General features: G+C 47.5%; 3 protein-coding genes across 6 annotated transcripts in view; 2 read left to right on the top strand and 1 right to left on the bottom strand.

Moving 5' to 3' along the window:
* The first annotated feature begins 13 nt into the window (after positions 1–13).
* TRAP1 (TNF receptor associated protein 1) lies at positions 14–12,825 on the top strand. The gene is made up of 17 exons (XM_063315175.1): positions 14–317; positions 404–486; positions 584–724; positions 2,239–2,310; positions 2,897–3,057; positions 4,386–4,495; positions 5,314–5,387; positions 5,773–5,928; positions 6,101–6,221; positions 6,323–6,392; positions 6,828–6,975; positions 7,130–7,315; positions 8,442–8,580; positions 8,884–8,969; positions 10,152–10,297; positions 10,418–10,490; positions 12,673–12,825. Exons 1-17 carry the CDS (start codon positions 17–19, stop codon positions 12,772–12,774), a joined length of 2,169 nt encoding a protein of 722 aa, XP_063171245.1. The 5' UTR covers positions 14–16; the 3' UTR covers positions 12,775–12,825.
* A 15-nt stretch (positions 12,826–12,840) lies between these two features.
* SLX4 (SLX4 structure-specific endonuclease subunit) lies at positions 12,841–21,022 on the top strand. 3 transcript variants are annotated; one of them, XM_063315173.1, is made up of 11 exons: positions 12,841–13,354; positions 13,503–13,768; positions 14,140–14,368; positions 14,843–14,955; positions 15,333–15,479; positions 16,243–16,412; positions 16,600–16,979; positions 17,979–18,338; positions 18,866–18,968; positions 19,068–19,445; positions 19,752–21,022. In XM_063315173.1, the coding sequence occupies exons 1-11, from the start codon at positions 12,898–12,900 to the stop codon at positions 20,077–20,079; spliced, it is 2,931 nt and encodes a 976-aa protein (XP_063171243.1). In that variant the 5' UTR covers positions 12,841–12,897; the 3' UTR covers positions 20,080–21,022. The 3 variants fall into 3 exon arrangements, with proteins under 3 accessions (XP_063171243.1, XP_063171242.1, XP_063171241.1); XM_063315172.1 differs by having other exon boundaries at positions 12,849–13,354; positions 14,843–14,943; positions 16,600–18,338; XM_063315171.1 differs by having other exon boundaries at positions 12,849–13,354; positions 16,600–18,338.
* Positions 21,023–21,695: 673 nt separating this feature from the next.
* Positions 21,696–26,636, bottom strand: part of CREBBP (CREB binding protein) — a 53,195-nt gene continuing 48,254 nt past the window's right edge. For both annotated transcript variants that reach the window (XM_063315169.1, XM_063315170.1), the window contains exons 29-31: positions 26,072–26,233; positions 25,546–25,827; positions 21,696–24,827 (exon numbers count right to left, since the gene is read on the bottom strand). In XM_063315169.1, the coding sequence (XP_063171239.1) occupies positions 22,638–24,827; positions 25,546–25,827; positions 26,072–26,233 (2,634 nt within the window). In that variant the 3' untranslated portion in view covers positions 21,696–22,637. The remainder of the gene's footprint in view (positions 24,828–25,545; positions 25,828–26,071; positions 26,234–26,636) is intronic.

Genomic DNA, 26,636 nt, shown 5'->3' with positions numbered 1-26,636 from the left:
CCGGGTGTGACGTTCCATGGGCGCCGGAAGCGGCGGGGCGCGCGCCGTGGCGATGGGGAGGCTGCTGCTGTTGCTGCTCGGGAGCTGTCGCCGCCGCTCCTCCCTCCCGTTCCTCCTCCACGGCGGGCGTGAGCGGAGGGCCGCGGCCCCAGTCCGCCGAGCCCCGCTCGGCCCGGTCTCGGCTGCAGGGCTGCCGCCGTCCCCTGGGCAGCCCAGTTGGGCTTCGCGGCGCGCGTGCGGTAGCCGTGCCGTCCGGGACAACGAAGAGGCGGCACCGCCGCCGCCCCGGTCGCCTAGTAGGCCGGAGAGCGTCCCAGGTAGGTCGTCGCGGCCCTAGCTAGGCCGGGCGGAGACTCCTCGTGGGGAGTTGGGAGGCAGCCACTCTCCTCCTTTTGTTTTGCAGGTTCCGCCTCGAAGCACGAGTTCCAGGCCGAGACCCAGAAACTTTTGGATATCGTGGCCCGCTCCCTCTACTCTGAGCAGGAGGTAAGCCTTCCAGGGTGGGGCCGACGACGTGGAGCTGCTGCCCCGCCGGGCTTAAGAAGCCCCTTCGCTCTGCAGAGCTCAGTGCACTCTTTGACAGGTATTCGTCCGGGAGCTGATCTCCAACGGCAGCGATGCTCTGGAGAAGCTGCGCCACAAACTGGTGTCTGAAGGAAAGGCCCTGCCTGAACTCAGGATTGATCTGGAGACAGACAAGGAGAAGGCTGTGGTTGGCATCCAGGTAGGAGTTGGTGCTGTAGTTCCTTGAGGCCGTTTAGCTGCGTTTGGGCAGCTTCCCCGTTTCAAGGCTTTTGTACAAATGGAGACTCTGCTTTGCTGATAGTCATCTCGATGGCAGGTAGAAAGATCCGGCACCCTTCATTTTCTAGCTCTCGCTGCTTTGGGGAGTTCTGCAACTCCTCTGTTTGTCAGATGCAGCTAGAGAAAGTTAAACAAATTGGAGAAATGCTTCAGAATTTATATTTTTTTTTGCTGCACTAATGTCCAGCTTTCAGTTCCACGTTTGCTGCAGTATATCCAGTTTCCTGTAGGATCTGTAGTGTGTGTTCTCTCTCCCCCACCATTGGCTGTGATGTTACATGGAATAGGGGAGAGGTCTTTTCAGAATCAGTTCCCGAAGCAATGATTTGGGTAGGTTTGTTTGGTTTTTTCCTTGGTTGTTTATTTGGCTACTAACAAAATTGTTGGTTGTGACATCCAAGAAGATGATATTGCACTCAGAAAGTGTACGACCGTATGCTCATCTGTGCATCCATTGCTATCTGCTGCCTTCTTGCCTTCTTGACGTTTACTTTTAGATTCCGTTAAAATGTTAAAAAGATGTCAAAGAGGAATAGTGGTCCTAGGCAGTTAGAAATGTAAATGTGTGTTCTTGGACTTGTAGTTTCCCCCATAGGTTCCATGAGTTAAATTTAGGATGTTGGACTAAGACTGAGGACGCCCAGGATTATGTCTGCCCTCAATCATGGAAATTCATTTGGTGAATTGTGGGTTACTTGCAACCTTTCTTTCTGAACTACCACAGAGAATTATTGCTACAGTAATAACATTAAAAGGAACACAACGTATATCGTCTTAACTGTTGAGGAAAGGTATAGTGTAGAATCTAACAAATAGATGCAAGCATCTTTATCACAGTCCTTTTGGAAATGCATAATAGCCATGTTCAGTAAAATTCCAAATGTGTTCACTGACTTCCCAAATGGAAACTGTCCTGCAAAACTGTTGGGGCAACACCTGGGCAGTTAGAGGAGCAGGACTCTCTTCTTTCATGACATGTAAAGAGCAACATGTCACTCTTGCTATTCAGTGGGTTCAAGGGTTAGCTGAAGGCTGTTTGGCAAGTCAGTTGCCAGTGAGGTTGATTCCAGGAGACTCTAGCTTGTTCCAGAAAGAAGAAGCTGGGAAAGGAATTCGAATACTTTGGGAATTTTCCCAGCGGGGAGAGGATTTAAAACTTAGCATTGCAGCTAGGCTGAGTTTTGAGCTTGACTCAGGTTACAACATGGGCTTTATGGTCTGGTAAGGTAGGTTTGATTTTACCTTTCCTGCACTGTACCAGCTTTTAGGTCATCGCTGTCAGGGCAAAATATCAGAAGTGGTGCTGTCATTTAATCTGGTTCTTGTCTCTGTGTGAAAAGGTGAGGGAGGGTCAGAGAAGGAGCCTCTCCCCACGCATCCCAAAGTGCAGTACTAGGTGTGTGAGGGGCTTCTTTTCTATTCTGCTGCTTGCAGGACACTGGAATTGGGATGAACCATGAAGAACTTCTGTCCAATTTAGGGACCATTGCTAGATCTGGCTCCAAGGTAAGGTGAAGAGGGGGGGCTAATCTTGTTGGTGTGGCTTTGCATATTGGAGTACCTTTGAAGGACAAACAGAGCCTTCGTCTCCACAGAATGTCTTGTACATTTGTTGAATAAAACCTGCTGCCATTTTTAGCTTTGTAATTCAATTGCTTTGCATCTAAACATTTTTTAAAACATTTGTATCGCTAGTCTGGGAGAAAACCTGAGCTTTCTGGGGGTAATTGGCTTCATTTTGCACATTCCCATTTATTTGGTTGGTTGGTTGGTTTATAAGGCCACCCAACTCAAATACTGTGACTCTGGGCAGTGTGCAACACAAAAAAACGAACAGTAAACCTATACGCGCACGTGTGTCTGAATACATGTATCTTTTACGTAGAAGATATAAACATACTGCTATTTTCTTGAATGGTATTTAAATAAAGAACAAGAATATTTAGGGACAAATGCTCAGGTGATACGCTGGTTGTGGATTCTCAAGAACCAGGGAGGTATTTGGTTCTTTGCAAGCAGGGGTGGTGGGAAGGGGAGGCAAACCAGTTGGGTTCCCCTCCATGCACTTAGCCTGCCGATGTTGTATCTACAGGCTTTTCTGGATGTACTGCAGAGCCAAACAGAGTCCAGCAGTAAGATTATTGGCCAATTTGGAGTGGGCTTCTATTCAGTCTTTATGGTGGCTAATCAAGTGGAAGTTTTCTCCAAGTCAGCAGAGCCAGATAGCTTCAGTTATTGCTGGCGTTCAGATGGGTAAGGATGTAGCAGAGGCTTGGGTGAGGGGCTGCAGCTGAATGATTAAAGCAGCGGTTCCCAGCCTTTTTGGCACCAGGGACTGGTTTTGTGGAAGACAATTTTTCCATGAACTGGTGGGGGATGGTTTCGGGATGATTCAAGCACTTCTTCTTTTTCCTGACTCTTTATTCTTTTTTTTTCGCGCCGTTTGGAGATAGCAGCCAGTGGGCTTGCTTTCTCTGTCAGGAGGCAGAGCTCAGACGGTAATGTGAGTGATGAGGAGCGGCTGTAAATACTCAGGCTGTAAATTCACTCGCTCACCCACTGCTAACCTTCTGCTGTGCGACCCGGTTCTTAACAGGCCACGGACTGATACCGGTCCGTGGCCCGGGGGTTGGGGACCCCTGGATTAAAGGGCTGCATGGAGCATTCTAAGCTTTGCTGGAAAATTGAGGGGCTTTGGAGTCTGCCTGCCTGCCTGAACTAGAATCCTTGAATGAAGGCAAATTTAAAAGGGCTGAGCAGAAGAGAAGGCCTATTCTCTGCAAGATGTTTCTGATACTTCTGCAGAAATTGGTGCCCAGATAATGGGCACTGGAATGTTACATTCCATTGGGAAGAGCTGGTCTTGCAAATTTTGCACTAGGACAAGAGTCAGGTACGCACTGGTTTACTGCTTGGGGGATAGGACTTAGCCCATGGGCTCTTACTTGTTTGCAGTTTGTATGTAGGTTGAGTCATGGCAACTGGATTTCTTTCTTTTTGGTAGAAACGTTTCACTGCTTGTCCAAGCAGCTTCTTCAGTCTGGGCAAAGGTTGGTGAGGGGACCCCATATATGTCTTCCAGGGTGGCTGCACTGTCCCTACACCTGAATGGCTTGTTAATTGTGCCATGGATAGATAGAGGCAGAGGCCTCAGACACAACTTGTCCCCCATTTTTTATGCTGTTCTTTCATTAGTCCCCAGGAAGATTACGACCACTTTACAAGTTTACTAGGAAGGCCACTCTTAACGATCCACTTGGGCATGAACAAGGGATTTAGGAGTAAGACATCCCAAAGACAATCCACACCTCCATGGCACAATTAACCCTAATCCTAATTCAGGTGTATGGACAATGCAGCCACCCTGGAAGACATATATGGGGTCCCCTCACCAACCTTTGCCCAGACTGAAGAAGCTGCTTGGACAAGCAGCGAAATGTTTCAACCAAAAAGAAAGAAATCCAGTTGCTATGACTCAGCCTACAGACAATTCCACCTGGATGACTGAGAATCATCATCAACATATTGCAGTTTGTAATTACAGCTTGCTTGTTTTCTCTGACTTGCTTTTCTAATCCTAGTTCTGGGACGTTCGAAATTTCAGAAGCTTCTGGAGTTCAGGTTGGAACTAAAATAATTCTCCATTTAAAGGAAGATTGCAAGGAGTTTGCCAGTGAGGAGCGAGTCAAAGGTGAGCAATCACAGCAGGGAGCTTGCTTGCTTTCTCATCTCTGAATAAACATCAATGTCATCTCTCTTCAACCCGCTTTATGTGATGCAGAGCCTAGCTTGTGGGGAAGAAGCACAGCTCAGGGCCTGTCTTAACCTGTTGTGTATGGGTAAGATCCCAGCTTTGGTCTCTGCAAATGTTGGGGAAAGCTCTCTTCTGCTTGGATCCTGGTCATTGAGCCACATCTAGTCCAAGGAGTTATTGCTGGGGTAGATGCATCAGTGGCATGGTTCCTTGTAAAGTACTTTCAAATATGGCAAGTTGCTTCTGAATTTGGGGAAAAAAAGTCCTTAGTTTGGCAGGCTATGGAATAATACCCATACTTGATGCTTTGCTGAATGCTCTGGAAATATCTTGTGTGTAACCCTTTGCCATCTCATAGGATCTGTTTTTTTAAGTTGTTCTATTCCTTCAGTGTAGCCCTGGTCAGCCTCTTGGGGGAGAGTATTCCAGGCCCCCTGAGAAATGCTTCTGAAGATGATTGGAAGGAATATATGGGGAGATGCTACCAAGCCGTGAAAGGCTTGGTAGCCTAATAGCAACACTTAGAGTGGGTTTTAGAATTGAATTGGTTCAGGAAAAGCGTCATTAACTAATATATTACATGGTCCCATATTGCACTCTCAAATCCCTTCCCTTCCGCCACATCAATGGTGCCTTGTCTGTATGGTGACTGCCTCTGATTAGCGCCCCAGTCATGCAGTGGATGGATGAAGATCCCCACTGAGGGAAGAGAGGGAGGTTGGCAGAGTTTTCAACCCATCCTTTTCCTTTTCTAGAAATCATCATAAAGTATAGCAACTTTATCAGTTTCCCTCTCTATCTGAATGGGCAACGTGTCAACACTCTGCAGGTAAGGGTGAACCTTGGAGCTGGGCTTGAGCCACATGGCATTTTAGCAAGCAGGGGTCTCACAGTCCTCTGGCATCTTCAGGAGAACTGTATGGAAGAAGTTGCCTTTGGAAGGCCCCTTTCACTGTAGACAAGCTGCTCTTTTCTACCCCATCGCCCATGCATTATAGAAATGTTAATTGTGCCCTCTATAGTTGCAAGGTCCTGATCCTGATCTAGATCTCCTGTAGTGCTTTGGGGTTAATAAGAATTACCGCTGGCACCAGCAGCATCTGCAAAACGCCACCATGTTTGTGTGAAGTTGCTGTTTTCACCTCCGCTGGTGCTTCTGCCTTGGATACCCCTTCCCTTTTGGCCTTCAACTAAGGATCTGTTCCCTCACTTAGGCCCTTTGGATGATGGAGCCCAAAGAGATTGGAGATTGGCAGCACACAGAGTTTTACCACTTTATTGCCCATGCATATGACGAGCCTCGATATATCCTGCATTACAAGACTGATGCACCCCTCAACATCCGCAGCATCTTTTACGTGCCAGGGGTGGTGAGTGGGAAGGGTGGGTAGCCTCGCCTCATTTGGATGGCCTGAGATCAAAAGCTCTCATGTGAGGAGATTGTAACAGAGGATCTCACCCCACCTCAGGAGGATGGGGTTCTGCACTGCAACTCCCTGATTTCTATCTCCATGTTCTTCTGTTTCTCTCTTAACTCCCTAGAAGCCTTCCATGTTGGATGTGAGCCAGGAGCAAGGCTCCAGCATTGCCCTCTATAGTCGCAAGGTCCTGATCCTGACCAAGGCTGCAGAGATCTTACCCAAATGGTTACGTTTCTTGAAAGGTAGCGAGAAGAGCCCTATTTAGGAGGAAGAGGCCAGAGGTTGGCAGGGTTGTTGCAAGACACAGCTTACCTCTCTATCTGCCCTCCCTGCTTTCTTGCAGGGGTTGTGGACAGCGAGGATATCCCCTTGAACCTCAGCCGAGAACTGCTTCAAGAGAGTATCCTTGTCAGGTAAGGAAGAAGCTTGGTTCCAGTGTACCTTTGGTGGGCAGTGACTTGTGGCTTCTCTGGAGCTTGCTCTGTCATGGCTGCAAACTAGAGACATATTTTTTGAGATGTCCTAGCATAGTTGATATAAAAGTGGTATGTTGCATGTTGTTTCTGGCTGTTGATAGTGTGTATCTGAAGAGAGCTATCACATTTAGAAAGAAAACCCAGACATTTAAGAATATATTGTCAATTAACAATTCAGCTGAACTGTGGACCTCTCCCTCCCTCCATTGCAGCCTAAGATCTTGGTATGCTCCTTGGATGTTTTTGGATCAAATCAGTTAGGTGCGAGTTGGGGAGAAGTAATGCCTTGTAGTTACTGCCAGTTTTGGCTCCGCAGCATGTTCTTCTTCCCTTTCTTTTCCTACTAATGCTGGGTGTGATCATCTTGTGCAGGAAGCTCAGAGAGGTTTTGCAGCAGAGGCTGATCAAGTTCTTCATTGACCAAAGTAAGAAGGACCCTGAAAAATACGCCACATTCTTTGAGGACTACGGACTGTTTATACGCGAGGGAATTGTCATGCTGGCTGAGCAGGAAGCCAAGGTATGCTGGAGCTCTTGCTGGGTGACCCAAGGGGCTCCCTGATCTCTAACACCGTAGTGCCCTATGAAAGAGATGCCAGCTGGGGCTAGTCAAGGAGGGTGGGTGAGCCTGCTCACATTTCTTTCCCTCGTGACTGACAAGACATCCTTCCCAGGAGGAAGTTGCAAAGCTGCTGCGGTATGAGTCCTCGGTGCTGCCTCCAGGCCAATTAACCAGCCTCCCAGAATATGCCAGCCGTATGCCAGCTGGCAGCAGAAAGATCTATTATCTATGCACTCCCACTCGCTACTTGGCTGAACACTCTCCGTACTATGAAGCAATGAAGAAGAAAAACGCTGAGGTGAGCAAAGAGGTTCGGAGGCTGGAGCTAAAAAGCGAGAAGGCGGGTTCTGGGGAGCACGCGTTTGCACTGGTGCTTGGTGGGTGGAAGTCCCAACGGCTTGCCATCTGGAGCAGAGTCAGGTGCTGATGGTCCCTGTTGTCAGAACAGCCTTGTTCTGCAAGGAGCTAAGCTCTTTCCCCACAAGGAGGGTTTTTTTTGGCAAGCTCAGGGCATTGTATTTCACTCATGGTTGCTCAGTCTTTCTTTCACCACCTTTTGAGGTGCACTCAACCAGTTCTCCCCACTTGCCATGGCCCATGGGTTGTAAATGGCAGGAATGGGTGTCTTGAGATTGCTGGAGATGTAGCCCTGGTAAGTGGTTGGGGGTCTGTATGGGGAACACACTCACACCCTCTCTGAGGGATCAAGGATAAGTACATAATCCACACTAAATGCAGGACAGTACACGAAGAATCTTTTGTTAATCCTCTACCTTTAATAAGCATGATCTAGCCAAATTTTGCTCGAGTACTTTCACACGTACACTTTTCGCTCTCACATACTTAGTGAACCCTCAGCAGGCAACTGGTGGGGGAGCCTGAGAGGAGTGGAGGGAGGAAGCAAGCAAGCATGTTTGCAATTTCAGATGTTGCATGTGCATGGAGTGTTTCCCCAGCAATTCCTCTCTGAACTCTTCTTTTATAGCAGTCCATTGTTTGCTTTGGCTGTTGTCCTTGACTTAGGTGCACCTCAGCTGGGCTGTGTTTTCTGCTTGTTGAACAGTTTCTCATCTTGGGCTAGCTTCCCGTTTCACCTGGTCTAAATACTTACTGGTTTTGCATGTCTGTGTTCTTTAGATAGCTTTGGTCCATGTTTTCTTTCTCACTCTGCTACTCCCCCCATTTTCCCCTCCCCCCAGGCCCTTGTCAAATTGCTGATGTCAGAATCCAGAATCCAGTATCTGTAACAAGGGTTCCTGGGGCTTGTGAGCTCCTGCATCTCAAAAGGGTATGGCTTGCTTGCTGCAGACAGTAAGTGAAGAGCCTGTGGAAGTCAGAGGCGAGCCAAGTGTGTATGTGGGAAGAGAGGAATTGCTCTGTTGGAGCTGTTTTGAGCTGAACCCACCCTGTCTCTGGGCCACCAGGTGCTCTTCTGCTATAAGCAGTTTGATGAGCTGACTCTTCTGCACCTACAAGAGTTTGACAAGAAGAAACTGATCTCAGTAGAGACAGATATTGCTGTTGACCACTACAAGGAGGAGAAGTTTGAGGAAAGTTACTCAGGTAGGTGCATGATGGGAGCAGTTTCTGATCATTGGGGCCTTCCTTGGGCAGAAATGACTGCCTTATACTCTGGAGAAGAAAGTGGATTCTAATGCTGTCAGAAGCAAAGTCGGCCTGTGATTTTGAGGGAGATGTAGGGAGTAAGGAAGAGTCTGTATTGGTCAGCTGTAGCAAGGCCAAGGAAAGGCTCTTTAGATCCCTTTGGGACTAGACAAGGAATCACCTCTTTCTAGCTTTGATTCAGTTTGTTGTTTCTCTCCTGGAAATTCTGCTCCTGTGGTGACTTTCATCCTCCCACTTCAGCTGAAAATTGCCTGAGCTCCCAAGAGGTGGAGGACCTCCTAGCCTGGATGAGGAATGCCCTTGGCTCACGTGTGGCCACTATCAAGGTAAGAGATGAAGGAGGCCATGCTTGGTGGGTGTGGGTGGAAGAAGGAGAGCCAGTTTGCTCTAGTGGTTAAGGCAATGGGCTAGAAACCAGGAGGCTGTGAGTTCTAGTCCTGCCTTAGTCATGAAAGCCAGCTGGGTGACCTTGGGCCAGTCACACACTCTCAGCCCAACTCACCTCACAGGGTTGCTGTTGTGGGGAAAATAGGAGGAGGAGGGAGTATTAGGTATGTTCGCTACCTTGAGTTATTTTATAAAAATAATAAAGGTGGGATAGTAAGTAAGTGAGGGGACGCAGTGGTGCTGCGGGTTAAACCGCTGAGCTTGCCAATCGGAAGGTCAGTGGTTCGAATCCGCGTGACGGGGTGAGCTCCCGTTGCTAGTCCCAGCTCCTGCCAGCCTAGCAGTTTGAAAACATGCAAATGTGAGTAGATTAATAGGTACCGCTTCGGCGGGCAGGTAACAGCGTTCCATGTAGTCATGCCAGCCACATGACCACGGAAGTGTCTATGGACAAATGCTGGCTCTTCGGCTTTGAAACGGAGATGAGCACCGCCCCCTACAGTCGGACACGACTGGACTTAACGTCAAGGGAAACCTTTACCTTTACTTTAGTAAGCAAGTAAATAAATAAATAAAAAAAATAAAAACCGTCCTAGGAGCCCCCAGGGCTGTAACATACTAGGAGCCTGGGCTTCAATTCCATTTCCCATAGCAAGTAACCTCAGTGGGGAAGTCCAGAAGTGGGATAAAGAGCATGGAGAAGTGGTGGGTTGTGCATGGCTCTTGTGCTTACGATCCCTGGACAGTCTCCTCCTCTAATTACTACAGTAGTTGCACATCCACAACAGTCGTCCTCTTTCCCAAGCCGGCACGGGCTACTTTGGGGATCCTTCATGCACTCCTTGCAAATGGAGCCCTGTCAATGAGCCATACTTGATCCTCCTTCCCATTTCAGATCACTGAAGTCAGGGTTTAAACTGAATGGACATTTCTCTTGGTGGTCGTGATTAGTTATTTCTGCAGCCCCGGTATGAAATGCGGTGAGGGGAGGAGTGAGTAGGCCTAAAATCTACAGGCTTGGGGGAAAAGGTTACTTGTGTCGGCATGGCAGCTTCCTGGGGTGCAGAGCAAGCCCCAAGGTCCTGTTTGGGCTTTGCTCGGGTCTCTTGGCTTGCCTACAGGTGACTCCACATCTGGATTCGCATCCAGCCATGATCACAGTGCTGGAGATGGGTGCTGCCCGTCACTTCCTGCGCATGCAACAGCTGGCAAAGACCAGCGAAGAGCGAGCCCAGATCCTGCAACCCACGCTGGAGATCAATGCTGGGTATGGGAGAGAAGTCATCCAGGGAGCTCTGAGACTGCCTGCTTTTGGAGGCATCTCTTAGAGAAGGGTTCTCTCCTTCTTTCTGGCCTGCAGCTCTTATATTGCCTCTTTCTTCTCTAGACATGTGCTAGTCAAGAAACTCAACCAGTTACGAATTGACCAGCCTGACCTGGCCCAAATGCTGCTTGACCAGGTGAGTTGCATTGACTGCTGGTCAAAGTAAAGCTCTGAATGGCTTGACTTTTTTTGAATTAGGGCACCATCAGGTAGGCACCTTTCCAGGGCTGGTAGATACAATGGGAATTTTGAGTGTGGGATGCACACTGACATGCGCTGGCAGTTACCCATTCAGTAGGTTGCAATTTCCTACCATCTGTATTTCCTGGAAATTATAATTTTCAGATGCATTCTTGGAAAATGCTGGAGACTGGCATTTGTTTTGTAGCATTTGGAAATATATACATACATATATAGTTTTTTTTTTAAAGTCAGCTGGGGAAGGAAGTTTGGAGAGCACCCAAGAGGAATGTCTGCATTCATGTATTGCTTTCTCCTGAGATCCATCACGTCTTTAGGAGAGGGGTTAGAGGTTAGGTGCTGCTTGTGTAATCCTGAAATTGAAATTGGAAGGAGTTTGCTGCCCTCACAAATCCAAAAAGGTGCTTTCTTGTATCTTGGCTTTTGTCCACCCTGAGAATGATTGAATCTTTTTCCCCACTGTGAGGAAAAGATAAGTAGTTGGGCAGCTCTTCAGGATGTTTGCGTGATTCCTGGTCATGTCTCTTGTACAGCTGCAGTAACCATAAGAGGATGGGTGGAAGCATGCCCTTTAATGTAGACTTCACCCAGTTTGCATTTGAAAAATCTGTGTGGAACTCAGAATAGAGTATTGCAGTTGTAACTCAACTTGCATATATGTATTTTTTACTCAACAGAAACACATTGTGTGAAGGAAAAATAATCTGTAGGAATGCTAATTAGGAAAAATGACTTGCTTGCAGAACACAGAAGCCCAGTCTAGCTAACCATTATTAGCCAAGCATGTTGTACAAGCCCACATTTGGGTAGTTTACAATCAGGTGTCTGTCAACCCAGAAGACTGGGTTAATAACTCATGGATAAGAATGTTGTGTAAGTATAGCCATTGTATAAAATGCATATGAAAATATTTATGGATTCATTTTTACAAAACTAAAAATATACAGGTAGTCCTTGGGTTATGACCACTTGTCTAGCTGGGTGACTTCAGGCCCATCCCTCTTTCTCAGCTTCAGGGCAAGCCACCCATTACCAAGAAAACTGCCTGGACTTAGCCAGGCAGTTTCTGGGAGTGAAGACTGACCTGAAGATTTATTGGCATGTATGCACACACGCACACAAATAAATTTAAGGTAGGAAAAACAGAGTGGAGAGGAAGAGATTACAAGAGAATAAGCAGGCACACAATGGGAATACACATCAAAAGCAATGAGGCAGCCCTGAACATGCTTGGGGCTGGGAGCAGCAAGCATGGTATGCAAATGGCCTGGTGTATTCTCCATTGTGTGCCTGTTTACTCTTTTGTGACTCTTCTCTAATCTCTCTGCTCTGGGGAGGGGGGGGGGTTTGAAGAAAAAAAAAAAGGTCAGGCACAGGAGAGATTGCCTACAGAAACTTTTTTTTTGCTCTTTCCCCCCCAGTCAGAGTGGAGAGATTGCTTAAACAAGCAGCGCCACTGCATTCTGTTCGATGTGTATTCCGCATTGTGTGCCTGCTTACGCTCTTGTAATCTCTTCCTCTCCAATGAATGTAAATACAAACATTAATTCCTTTCTTGCTAATTATTGTGAGGTAGAGTTCCTTTGTGCTGGGAGCAGGCTCAATTCCACCACTCTGTCTTGTCCTTCACACTTTTGTGGAGTGAGTATATGTCCCCGAGCCCATCCATGATGGTGCTAATCCTCAGTGCACCATTCTATTAAAACACTTTCCCCCAGAAAGAAAAAAAAAGGCAGAAAATGAGAAATGATAGCTTTTCAACCTCCTTTGCTATTTGCTGAAATTGTTGTCATAGAGCAGTGTTTCTCAATCTTGGAAGGTTTAAGGTGTGTGGACTTCAACTCCCAGAACTCCCACACTTAAACCTGCCAAGGTTGAGAAATACTGTCCTAGATCCTGTTGGCGCACAAAGGTGAGGGAATTGGAAGAGCTGTTATCTGAATGGGGCCAGGGAGTGAGTGAGTGAGTGAGTCTGTGAGAGGCCTCTTTGCCACCCTGATGTGGGAGACTGTGAAGAAGAGTCCATGGCTGCCACCTCTTTGCCGCTTGTGCCTTCTGGCTGCCTTCTGACTCTGCTGCCTGGGCAACGTGACCGCCTCTGGCTTCTTTGCCCGCAGATATATGACAATGCCATGATAATGGCAGGACTGAACGAAGACCCCCGGCCGATGGTAAACCGGCTGAACGAGCTGCTTGCTAGGGCTTTGGAGAAGCACTGAACCGGCCCCAGGGCTACGAAGCCCGGCTGCCTTCTTCACCCCTCTGCCTGGGAGTCCCAGATGTGATGGCCTGAAGCGGTAGAATGTTGTGCAGCGCGTGGCGTAAAATATAAAATAAAAGCTATGAACGGCTTCCGATTCCTTCGTGCGACCCTTCGGCGGCCGGCTCGGGGCTTCTGTAACTGCGAGGCGCCAAGGCGGTTGGGGGCGGCGCGGCCGCCAGGCGCCCTCGCGAGGCTCCATCGCGCCTGCGCGGCAGTAGTACCGAAAATGGGCGACTCGGAGGACGAGTTCCGGCTGCTGGTCCCGCCGGGGCGCCGGCGGGGGGCGGCTCCAGTCGTTCGCGGCGAGTGCGGCCGGCCCGGGGGGGAGCGCGGGCCTCTCGGGGCGGCCGGAGCTGCTCCCGGCGCCGGGCCGCTCACTCTCCTGGTGGACGGCGGGCGGGAGCGGGACGGCGCCCCTTCGGCGGCGCGCCCGGCCGGGAGGAAGAGGCGGAAGGCGGCGGCGGCCGGGGAGCTGCTCACGGCCCTGGCGATGTCGCGCTCGGGGGCCGGGCCGGGCGGGAAGCGGCCCAGGGCAGGTCAGTCCGGGGGCCGAGGAGGGGGAGCCGGCGGGCCGTTCCGCGCGGCCGGGTCGGCTTAGCTCCCGCCGCATCCCCCCCTCCGTGCGGGCTTCTGCGAGGAGAGGCCGTCGAAGAGGCGCTGACTGCCGCTTGCTCTCCCGCCTAGAGAAGAGGGACCGCGGGAAGCCGCCGCCGCCGCTGCTGCTTCAAGGGCCAGAGGAGGCCCGCCGAGGACTCGAGGCCCGGGCGGCCTTGCTGCTCTCCGAGGCCCCGGCGGCCCCCTGCACTCCCCCCCTGCCCACCAGCCGGTGGCGGGAGGCCGCAGTGGGGAGCCTGGCCGAGCCTGAAGACAGCCGCTGCTCGCTGTGGGAGCTGAGTTCGTTAACGGGCCGGTGCGCCCCCGACGGCGTGGCGGCGCACTGGGCAGAGGAGGTGCGTTTGCTGCCGAGGCTTCTCTGGGGGCGAGTTTCACGGAGGGAGGGGCGGGGGGGCTGGCTGGCTCTTGTCGCCACAGGCCCTGGTGGCTCTTCTGCCGAGCGAGGTGGGCGGGGGCTGAAGAACTGGATTCTTCCTGTCCCTCTCGTAGCAGCTTTCACTGTCTTTTGGCGTTTCTGGCCCCTGTAAAGTTGAACCTGGACAACTTTGAGAAATGCTGGACTGTTTCAAGGCCAAGTTAATTTCCCTGTGGCTGTGGTTAACTTACTCAGACCAAATGGGTGTGTGCCCTGAGGGTTGTACAGTATGTACATTTTGTCTCTGGGAGGCACAATGGCCTCATGTGGTCAAAGAGCATCTTTTTTCAGAGGCGGGAGTTCAGCATGTCTGCGGCATTACCAGAGTCTGGCAGATCTCCAGAGGTGGAGCATTTCCCAAGCAGAATTTGTGGGTATTTTCAAGAGAACAGTCCTGGACATCCAAAGAAACTAGCTCATCAGAGAGATGCTGATACCCTGCAGGATCTCCTGGAACTGGCTGGGGAAGGGCTCACGCTCACACAGTGGAACTTGGATATTCGGCAGCTGGAGCGACCAGGTGAGGGCTGCTCTGCATAGGACAGTGCAAGACCCTAAGGGATTGGGGGCTCAGAGGGCTGTGAAGACTAGAGCCCTATAGCCTACCAATAAGAGTGGTGGTGTCACTGGATCTGGATGAGAGTGATGCAGTATTTACATTTGATGTTTTGCTGTGAGGCTATGGGAATTAGTGGCATAGAAGACCAAATTAGTGAAGTAAGTCTCACCTTGGAGAGAGGACTTTCTTTTTGGAGAAGGAGTTCTAAATGCAGAATGGTCTTGGACTAAAAATAAGATGCTAACCTCTGCTAAACCTTATCCCATTTGAAGGCTGTTCTGTGGTATGTGAAGCCCAACAGGAAAGAAACAGAGCCCAAGGAAATTTGCCTGGATATAGCCAACATATTTGATTTATACTCACCTATAACAGTGGTGATAATTCTGGGCCAGGTTTATATTAATGGTGGTGTTAATGGTGATGATTTTTTTGTAGAACAAGAACAGAAGCCAGGTGTTCTGCAAAATACTTTTATTCGGTTATTGCAGCAGCAGCAGCAGCAGCAGCAACTGTCCCAGAAACGCTCTTGTGAAACAGTAAGGACAATTGTACGCATAGGGTACTTAGATGCAGAATAATTTTCAGGGGGAGATGGGCGGTGATAGAAATTGGAATAATAAATAAATAATGCTGAGAATCCCCCCAAATGCAGCAGGGCAAGCTCTGCAATTCCTATGCAGCACCATAATAGGGGCAGACGAATAACTGGATTTCTATATTATGAAAAATGCCCCCATTTCTGTTTACTGGATATAGATCATCTGAAGATTCTGGGGTTAGGCAGGTGCCTGACCTGCAGGCAGTCTTTTCCCCAAATCTTCCCTTTTTAATAGAAGGCTTAATTTTTTAATGCGTTTAACCTCTTCTGTCTGCTTGTGGGCTGAGGAAGAAGAACTTGATTTTTTTTCCCTTCTTCCTGTTCTAGTTCCCCCTTGATTCACTGGCTGCTGCCTTCAAGGAGATGGTCAACAATCCTCATTTGAGTGATATCCAGATCCAGGTGGACAGTGGGGAAATCCTCTATGCTCATATGTTTGTATTGTATGCACGGTGTCCTCAGCTTTTACAATTTGTAAGTAGCCATCAAAATATTTAAGGGATGTACATACTAAAAATGTAACGTTGTTTACAATTGTTTGGTGTTCTGGATCCAGATTTGTGGACTGTTTCCAGTGTCTATACATTTTTCTCTTGAGGTTGACTCTCTAATCAGCTTAGCTTGGTAGAGGAATACCAGTGAGGGACACACCAGCTATTTCATTTGTCAGTTATGGAGGACTGTAGCCAGCGAACCGAATTTTTGAAGGGTGGCTGTAGGCAGCAGGATTCACTGGAGATCTTGGGTTATTCCTGTGAGGGGCAACCAGCCATGCCTTACAAAACGCAAGTGCAAAATAGTCAATTCAGCAAGATGGAGGCTGTGAGAACAGAAAAAAAAAAGGGTGCATCAATTGGAGGGGCTTGAAGAATAGAAGAAGTGAATTAAATTTTACAGGTCTAACTGGAGGAAAATAACAGAGTGGAACAAAGGAACTTTAGCTAGCTTACAGGGCACTGATGTTGGTATTATTTGCTTACGTTGCAAAAAAAATTGCTCTTGTGCTTCAAAATACAAATGTGTTTATAACTACTGAGGCAGGAGAGCTTTTGATTCGCAGACTTTGTCACACTTGGAAGCCATTTTTTTATGGTGGCAGAAAGCCTAATGCTTTTGAATGCCTGCAACGTAGAACAGCTGCCACATGTAGTGAGGAAGGTTTGAAAGAAGTAGGGAAAGAGGCTTGGGTTCTGATTGCTGCTGCAGAGATCTGGGCCTTTCTCTGTTCTGTTACCAGGTTGGCCATAGAAGTTTTGTGGTGGCTGAAGATGGAGAAGTTAGAGCGTGCCGTGTACTGTTGCATGACACTCCAAGGGAGGCTGTTGCTCTGTTCTTGAACTACCTCTACACAGCTGAGCATTTCATACCTCAGCATTTGCTGTCAGATGTGGCTGACCTGGCAATAAGGTTGGTGTGTTGATGCTTTAGGGCATTTGTTTGGCTGGAAATCGTTGTGAAATTTACTGTACAATAGTTTTGAATAGAGCTCATTCTGGCTTGCTGTATAAAGCATGAATAAGAATTCCATTATCTTATGCCATGGACTGTACCAAAAGAGGAGAAAGATCATTTATGTATATTTGCATGGTTGCAGGTTTGGAGTGAAAGAATTGGCTGTTCTTTGTGAAGGCCAGCCTAGTGAAGGGATATGTATAGAAAAATCAGCGGATGATAAAGACAGACCTGGAACTTTTGAAGAACTCCTGAAGTCCATGTGGCCAGATGAAGATGAAGAAACTGCACCAAAATCTGTACGCAGAGATGAAATCAGTGACAGTATGAACGACCAAGAACTAGAGGAGATTTACACGTTTGTGGCTACCCAGCGCAGAATGACCCCTGATGAAGTGAGGAATGAAAAGGTCTGCGTTGAATGCAGACATGATGAAGGGGAAGAGAAAATTGGCCAGGATGGTGCTTCCTGCCCAAGAAAGGTTCTGGAAAAGTCCACAAGAGGCATGACAATTAGGAAAGGTGAAATAAAATGTGGTCTAGAGTCATCCAAATTGAAAAACTCTGTTGCCGGCACAGAAAAGGATCTGAGAAAATTTTCTGTTGAGTTCCAGCAGGATTTTGAGGAAATAGTGCCCTTCAGAGCAGGTACTAGAAAAGAAACCACAAGTGAGGTTCTTCTTGGGTTAGCTGGGATTTCCAGTCAAAGAAATCATCTGGAGAGCTCTGCAACCCAATTTTCTGTCTCAGAAATGAAATGTTCTCTCTGGGAGCCGAGTATTGATATAGCTGAAAAAGAAACCACATCAAGAAATTTTCCAAGACTCTTTCAAGTGCCAGCAGTAGATCTCCAGGTGACTTTGTCAAGGGACCTAGAAGCTCCTTTGTCTCTGCTTACATATGCATCACAGCCAAACATACTAGATAGGCTTCCCTCTCAAAATGATAAGCAAAAGAATATAAAGAGGAAGGGAGAGGCTCCTGTCAGCAGCCTGGAGAAGCCTGGTGGAGTAAGTCCTTGTAATCGGGATGTTAAGAGTAACGATATTGTGGTACTGGATTCTGATGAAGAGCTGGAACAGGAGGCAGGAAAGAAACAGGTAGAGGCTACTTCAGGCTTCTCTAGACAGCAGTCACGGCAAAAAGCGAGCCCTGTTGCAGATGTCTTGAACTGCTGGAGCCCATCCCTTCCCCGACAGGGCGTGAGTAAAGTGGGTGATTGGTTGGGCTCACTAGTTTGTGATGAGGCACAACCTTTGGGTGAAAGCCATCAGCCCTTGAACCTGAGTAGTCAAAAAGAAGGCAGCTGCTGGGAAGGTTTGGGCTGGAGTGAAGGAAGGACATTGGTGGTGCCTGAAACTCCTCTGTCAGCCTGGAATAGCATGGATGACATGCAGGTTGAAAAATCCAGGTTGAATTCTGGCCTTGAAAAGCAATGGACTCAAGAAACCCAGATAAGACAGTTCTCTTGCAGCTATAAACCTCTGCCAGTGCTTTTATCTACCTCTTTGCTTGAAACAGTGAAGCCTGACAATGGCCCATGTGCAAGAGAGAGAGATGTGGTGGTTGTGGATGACAGCGAGGAGGAGCAGGAAGTGGGGCCACCATTCTCAAGGGGTATCTTTGCAGAACCTTTGGAGATGATAACTGTAAATGCCAGAAATCCTTTGGGGACTTCCGTAGATGTTTTTGATGTGCAGGACAATAACCCTGTTACTGTTGGTAGTAGCATAGCTAATTCAGCAGCCACATTCCATTCTGGAGTGGGAGATTTGCTATTGCACAACTCTCAGAATTGGTCTGGAGAAGACTCTGACAGCAGTGAAGTTCTTCCTGTCTCCCAAAGTTTGTCTGCTTCCATACCTGTTCCAAAGATTTCTGGTAAGTTGCTGCTTTGGGTCAGTTATGACAAGTTCTTTGACAGCTAAGCCTATTTTGCAACATGGCCAAAAAATGAGAGCACTTTTCTGCCTGTTGCTTAGCTGTCAAGCCATTTGAAGCTCAATGAACAATCACACTGAAGCACAAGACCAGAATCCTTGAAACTGGCTGAGCTTCATTCGGCATTGGGCCCCTACTCAGTTTTGCAAAAGACAGCAATCTCCCTCTTGCTCCGTCTTAGTTTGGATGATCCCTTTTTCCTGTAGATTCTGGGAGGGGAGCAACAATCTGGAAAGCCAGTTTTGGCTTCCTCCTTCTAAAGCACTTTTCTAATTGTTGAGCTTTTTTTGAACTTTAAAAAAAATTGTCCATGATGGGGATGTCTGTCTCACAGCTGTTTTCCCAGAGGTTTTGGGTGGATTCACTGTGAACCACTAACCAATATATACAGTGGTGGTGTGCAGTTTTTGCAGCAGAGTATAGCCCATGTGGCTGATTTGATTCGGTTCCCTTTTGATCTGCCACAGATCTTACCTGCCAAGCCAGAGAAATCTCTTGCATTACTCCGCAGATGTCCTTCCCACCTTATTCGAGCATGGACACCCCAGAGCTGAAGAAGGAACTGAGCAGGTGAGTGCTGTCAGGATTGAAGCAGGCTCCTCCTGTAGGCAAGAACTTGCAAAATGCACCTTATTTGCCAATTGTGACTTAGCCACCTTTTCTTCTTAGGTTTGGTGTCCGTGCTCTCCCAAAGCAGCAGATGGTTTTAAAACTGAAGGAGATATTTAAGTTTACACACCAACAGGCAGGAACCAACTCCAAGAAAAAGGCTGTTTCAGTTGCTACCAGTTCCTTTCAGAAGCTGCAGCAAAAATTTGTTTCCCCTTATCTGATGCTTCAGGGGAGCCAAAATACCAATAGCTTTACAGATATCTCTGAAGGAGGTAATCAGAGGCCAGAGGCTGGATTTGGGTGGCCAAAGGGAGCAACTGTTCCTGCAAACAGATTAACTATTGGAGGTGGCACTGGAGATCTAATCCTTACAGCTTCTCAAGAGTCAGCTGGATCATCAGGCGCTGGAAGTGAGACTTGTGCAACATCTCAGAGGTATAGGGGCACATTTGAAGCAGTGTGTTCATTCTTTCATTCTGACTTCCTTAGGCTGATAGCATGTATTGCCAGATGCTGAGGCATGAAGGGAAAAACTTTGCTTAGAAAATCACCTGCCCTGCCCCCATGTCCTCAGCCAGCCATATTTTTTGCTATTCAGCCTTAAATGGGGGTAAGATTGAGATGATGCTGTGTAATGGACATGAGTACCTCTGGCCTGGGTTATATGCTCACGTTTTTTTAAAAATAAGGTAAATTTAAGAGATTGGGTATCCTAATGCCTTTTCCTTTTTTTGTTCCTAGTTCATCAACAGAGTTTGAAATTAGCATGCTGGCAGAGAAAGAGGAAGATGTCCCAGCCTCTCAGATTGCAGAGACTGGTGAGGTGCGGAAACTGGAAATCTTGAAGCACTATATTCATTCCAACCCATCTCTTTGCCAGCAAATTCTGCTGTATCAGCCCATTGAACTGTCTGTACTGCATGCAGAACTGAAGGAAAATGGCATAAGGATTGCATTGGACAAGTTATTGGATTTTTTGGATGCCAACTGCATCACATTTACCACTGCAGAAGCTCGGAGAGAAAAGAAACAGCACCTCCATAGATCCAAGAAAAAAGGGCGAAGGTGATGCTGAGCTCGTTGGATCTGGTAGTCTCCCAAAATATGAACTCCTGGAGGTTTCCTGCTCTGCAACTTTCCAGTCAGCTGCCACTTTCTTTGCTCTATCCTGTATTTTTTTTTTTTTTTTGGAAAAATCTGTGCAGGGGTTTGTAGTGAGTTTAATCCCTTTAGGCCAAAATTTGGCTTGGACAATGGATAGCTTGCATCCTAAGAGCAGCTTTGGAAAGGTGTGTTTTGATTGCAGAAAGTGGGACCGTCAGCCCACTTTCCCACTGGCTTAGATATGGATTATCTCAGTTTGGTAATAAAAGACTTTGTTTTCTAAGGATTTAAATGTCTTTCTACAGACTGCAGCTGATGTGGGCCAGTCAAGCTTAATTTGGTTCATTTGCCCAAATTGCAGTTTCATGAGTTGCTGTGTCAGAGTTGGCCACTTGCAACACCTGTACTCAGAGTTGCATCGAATCCTGATGAGTGATTTCAGCATACCTTTTAGGGACAACCTGTTAATGCCTAGAAGTCTGTTCAGCACATCCTTTCCCCAGGTGTAAAATACAGGGCTATGGCTGACTGATGGAGGGAAAAGCTTACTCCTTCATTTGCAAAAATAACTTTCAAGTTTATGCAGCCTGAGACAACCACCAAAACTGTCTCCCAGGAGGCACTTGCTGTGGTGTATTTAAGCAAAAAAAAAAAAAAAAACTGGGGAGGAGAGAGGAGCTGCATTTAGCAAGATACACATAATGTGAGGGCAAAGTATTTACTGACCACACACTAAACTCTTGCTTCTCAAAGACTTGACAGGCCAGGAACTGAAACTGTTAAAACTTGTATATGGAGATGGTAATGCATTCCTTATTTTAGACTGCCTAAACTATACTATTGTTTTCATTTACTTTCTGCCATGTTAAAAAAGCAAAGAAATTATGTATTGAATGTGAGCAAATATATTTTAAGCATCATTGTCTGGTCCCAACATTGCAACATCTTTTGTTACCTGCCCAGAGTCACGTATAGGAGATGGGCAGCCATGAATTAGTAAGGAAGTAAATAAATGCTACATTATGTCATGTCCTCATGTAGGTTTTACATGACTTCCATACCTCCCCTCCGGTGGAGGGATTTCTTTGTATTTACACAGCATATATTGTGTGGTGGTTTCAGTTACACTGAAATTATAATACAGTAAATATTTAAATTGTTGTCAGGGTGACAAAATGACAAAACTGGCCATGTACTGCCTCCTAGTGATTGTTAATATATGAGGCAGAGTAAGAAGCCCAATTCTGCTCCCTTCAAAAGTAGTACAGCAATCCTTAGATAGGGAATCGCAGATAAATGCTTGTCGATAGGACCAGGCTGAGAAAATCAATAGTTTAGAAAGATACTGTCTTGTCCCTTCTGAATATACTGAGTAGCTTCTTCATAGTTACTGCACAGAAAAACCCTGTTCTTTGATTTTACTTAAGGAAACATCTTTTCAGTCAAACTGGTGATCCTTCCCTAAAACAATGTTTTTAGTGAACACAATCTTACTGATCTACCTATACTTGCAGGGACATGCTTAAATAAAAACGGTGTACATGTAAAAATCTTACATGGATTTTAAAGGACGGAAACATGTTAAAAACTTCAGTAATTTATCACTTTTAAGCAATACTTTATATACAATGGAAAAAAGACATGCATAGTCCAAATACAATGTTGAAAACAGCATTTTCATAACAAAAAAAAAAATAAAATCCAAACACTAAGTTAATACCATGTACATGAATTCAAGGACATCCTTTTTGTCTGCTGCACACAGTTTATTTAACAATATGCTATAGAAGTAAGAAATGAGTTTGTTCCCCCCTCTATACAGTGATTGAATCTTGAATTGTTCATATTTATAGTAATTATAGAGTTTGCATGATTTACACTATAATTGCTTTTCCTCAGTTCAAGTTCACATCAAAGAATTACAGAATACACTTCTTCCCTGTTAAAATTAACATGTCCTAAGTAGTGAGTGTCCCTATTTTTTTAAATCTAAAACCAGTTTTATCAGAGAAACAAGCAACAATTTCTACATCTGCAATGTGTGTCTGTGTGTGCAAGAGTCAGTTCCTATCTTTCCCAGGGGTAATAATACTTAGGATACCTGCAAAATTCAGAATAGAGTAAGACTAAAACAAAACAAAACTTTCTGCCAAATGTCAGAAACTTAGCAGGATACATTAGAATGTGAATATTTTTCTTCTCTGCTAAACACCATTGCTTAATTTTGAAAATACAAATAAAAATATGAATATAATGGACTCGTTTCCCCCTTTAAAAAAGTAAAAGTCAACGGTAACAACTAAAACAACAAAAAAAAAACCCACAACAAGGAAACCAGGTATTTTAACCACACCTGGCTGGTTTTAACAAAAAAATATATATTCTCTTTTTTTAAACAGCCATTCATCCATTCACAAGTAGAGGATGAATCAGTCCCATCTAGGGTTTAGCTCAAACTAGAAGTGTTTTTTTTTTTTTTTTCAGTTCAAGAAAGTCCAGGAACATGAGAGAAACTACATGATGCTACAAGCCCTCCACAAATTTTTCTAGCGTGTCACCTCCTGTGGTATCGCCAACCAGGGACAACTCATTTGGTAACACGTTCCTGTTGGGGGGGTTGAGCTGGGGAAGCATTGCACTCTGCTCTGGGTTGCCCAGGTGTCCCTGTTCCATGGAGCCAGCCATTGTAACAGCCAACCCAGGGTGAGGGGAGCCAGTCTGGGGTGAGGCGTGGTGAGGAGAAGGCTGGGGCTGTATCCTGGGGGAAGGACTGGAATGTGGTGGCTGGGATTGGGGCCGGGGGGACTGAACAGGTGCCGGAGAGCGCACCTGGCTGCTGAGGGAGGTGCTGATCGATTGGCCAGGGAGGTGTGATGTGGGAGCTTGTCCTGAGAGCAGATGCTGTTGGGGGCTCATGGGATTGGGCTGGCCTGGGGAGCCGATCTGCGGTTTAAGTTGCTGCTGCTGCTGTTGCTGCTGCTGCTGCTGCAGGAGTCGCTGCTGCAGAGCTTGCTGGATGTTAGGGCTGCCGTCAGCTCCGATGGCTGGCTGCCCCATAGGATTCAGCTGCCCCATCTGAGCTAACTGACCCATGGCCCCTGCTTGGATTGAGAGATGCTGCTGTTGCATCCGCTGCTGCTGCATGGCTTGTGTATAACCTCCAGGGCCTGGAGGCTGCTGGAACTGACTGTGAGTGGCCAGCCCAGCCCCTCCTTGCTGCTGCTGCTGCTGCAGTAATTGTCTTCTCAGGATCTCCCTGTATTGAGGACTCATGTTGGCCATAGCAGGATTGTGAGCTGGGTTCATGATGCTGATTGACTGGCCCTGTGTGTTCAAGCCTCCTATGGCTGGTTGCTGGGGAGGAACACCTGGTCGCGGGACACCTGCTGGCAGTGTGCTCATATTCTGCAGACCTGTCTGAGCATGCAACCCTGCTGGTGGAGGTGGCTGCTGCTGCAGTGGAGCTGGAGTCTGTTGCATGCCTGGCTGGGGTTGAATGCTTGGCTGGGGCTGCATGCCAGGCTGGTTTGCTACGTATTTGGCTGTTCTCTGCTTTATAAAAGCTGCCATGAGCTGTGGGTTCGACTTCAGAATATTCAGCACCTGTTGTTGCTGCTGCGGGGAACTGGGAGATTTCAAAGTCCGCAGTAACTCTTGCAAAGCATTCGGAGGAATTGTTCGGGCTGGTGGCTGCACACCTGGAATTCTTGGACCAGTTACTGTTTGTTGGCCAGGCATGGGCATGACTGGTCTTGGCATTCCTGGCTGCTGTTGGGGCCCTGGAGCTGATGACTGCCACTGCCCAGGCTGCAAATTAGGCAATACTGGGCCACTTACTGAATTAGCCCGGGGCACATTCATGCCAACCTGCTGCATGGGGTTCACTGCACCTACTGCTGTGTTCACCATTCCTGTTCGGCCTGGAGGCAAACCATTGCTGCTCACCCTGTAGAGCTGCTGCTGCTGCTGCTGCTGCTGCTGCTGCTGCTGGGCTGCTTCTATTTCAATCTGCCGAGCTGCTTCCACAGCTCCCGGGGGAGGCTGGGCAGGTGGAGGGGGAGCAGCTACCTGCGTGGAAGGCTTGCCAGCTGAAATGGGAGGGGGAGCTGGAGTTCTCACCACACTAGGAAAACCAGCTGGTGACATACTAACAGGGGAAGGCTGGGGAGGGGGCTGGGGTGTCTGTGGGGTGCTTGGCTGCTGTGTTGGAGTCCCAGGCGTGGCTGAGGTAGGAGAAGGCAAATTTTGCTGAGGCACGTTTCGGGTGGTCATGGTTGCCATCCTGCGGCGTATCAACTGCGCCTGCTGCAGACGATGTTGAATCTGCTGCTGCCGGAGCTTGTGTTTGATGTTGAGACAGAATGGCACTGGGCATTTGTTCTCTTGGCAGTGTTTGGCATGGTAGCAACAAAGGGCAATCAATTGTTTGCACACAGGACAGCCTCCATTAGTCTTGCGCTTACAGCCCTTGGTGTGCTGGACAACACGCTTCATCTTCTGGCAGGATGGCAACGAACAGTTTGCGTTGCGGCACTGACAAGCATGCACTAAGGACTGAATGCATCGCTGGATGCTGAGGCGACGGGACTCCTGGGGACTCTTGGACTGCTGTTCTCCTTGGCTATTACCATCATCGTCCAGGCCCAAGCCCCACTTCAGCATCTTATGCTCATGGCTCTTGGTGTTGTAGCAGTTAATGCAGAGGTCATAATCCTTAAAAGCAAAGCAAGAGAAACTTAGATCAACAGCCGACAATGTGAGAAAGGTAAGTCTAGCTTCATGAACTCTCACTATTCTTTCAGTCGGGGAACCACCTGCATACATACTCAGGAGAGCCCAAGTTGAATGGTCATGTAGACCACTCCAGATGCAAGTCTGAGATAGCTCCACATACCTGAGACATTTCATCTGTCACTGTTTTATTTCTGTTAATAAGTCATTCAATTAACAAGAACATAATGAACGGCTCCAATTGCTATACAGCAGAAAGCCTTGCTCAGACAACAGGATTCCTATAGGATTCCCACACAGTGTTACAATGGCTTTGTTCATTCTCTATTCTATTTTTGCCCTGCCCTGTATTATATTATTAATAGGGAGGGGAAGAGCCATTCTTGGGGCTGGTTGATTCCCTAGTTCTGCGGGGACTGGTTTTATTCCCTTATGGTTTGAATTAGATCCGCCATGGCTTGGATTTTACTGCATTTTATGCTGATTATTGGTTGTATTTATGATTTTACTGAAATTTTAATTGTTTTTATTGTGAACCGCCCAGGGTCCCCCGTGTGGGGGAGATGGGCGGTGATAAAAAGTTGATAAATAAATAAATTCCATTATTATTATTATTATTAAAAGTATTGTAAAAAGAAAAGGCAGGTTTGCATGACAATTCAGACCTGGAGTAGCATCCAAGCAGGCCACATATACTTACTTCACAGACTGTGCAATGCCACCGTGTTTCCACATGATGTTTACACTCATTGCACGTATAAACAAAGCGGTCCTGCCCCTGGGTGTGCAGCTCCACCAGCATGCACAAAGTGGACCACTTGGAGCGGCGCAATGAAGAAAACTCCCAGTGCTTGTCCCTTGCCAAGGTGAGGAAGGCATCCCGGCCATCCATCAGATCACAACTAAGTAGTGGGTCTGGATCCACAATGGGGGGCAGGGTGTTGATGACTGGCCCAGCGTGCAGGTGGATTACAAAGAAGACCTGCAGGCGTGAAGGCAAAGGAGGAGGTGAGCACAAGAGAATCTCCATCAAGGAGGACAGCCACAGCTGCCAAGGGAACCCCGCTGCTCACTGGGGTCTGAACCCAGGGAAAGGCCCCCGTTTCCCACAGGACATGCTCAGTTCCCTTTTGTGGCCCTCGGATCAACCTCCCCAGTGCACTCCCTCTTTTTTTTGACATTACGTGACTGCAAAAAAGGAAAGGAGAAGGGCCCGCTCATGGTACCTCTTTATGCTTCTCCATCGTGGCGTACAGCTTCTGGGACAAGTCATTGGACACATTTGGCATGGAGGGTTTCTTCTTATTGGCTCGGCTGAGGCTGCTCTTGTTCTTGTTCGTTTTCTTATTGTTCTTCTTCTTGGCATTCTTGCTGTCGCCCTGGCTCCCCTGTCAAAACATCAGGAAGCTGCTCAACGGCTCCTCTGTCAAGGCAGGTGTGGAGAGAACATCTGTCCGCTAGGAGGAGCAGGCAAGGAAGAACTGGGCAAGCTAAACCAGAATAGTTCCCCACAACACTCTGGTTTTCTGTAAGAAAAATACACGCCTCTCAGCAGTCCCTGAACTGCAGGAGTGACCTTCTTCCTTCTTGCAGCTGTCTGGAACAGAAGGAGTGGCCCATGCTACTTTTGGCCCATCAATCCGAGAAAAACCAGCTAAGGTGATAATTAAAAAAAAAATCCCAATAGACCATGTGGCTTTTATTTCATTTTAACTCAACTGATTCTCTTTGCTGCCTGTGTTTTGCAGCTGCAAAAAAATAAAAATAAAAACTGAACTATTGCTTTACTCT

This window comes from Candoia aspera, chromosome 14, assembly GCF_035149785.1.
Source record: "Candoia aspera isolate rCanAsp1 chromosome 14, rCanAsp1.hap2, whole genome shotgun sequence".
Lineage (NCBI taxonomy): Eukaryota > Metazoa > Chordata > Lepidosauria > Squamata > Boidae > Candoia > Candoia aspera.
The sequence above is the reverse complement of the archived record's forward strand: the minus strand, read 5'-3'. Positions and strand labels throughout refer to the sequence as shown.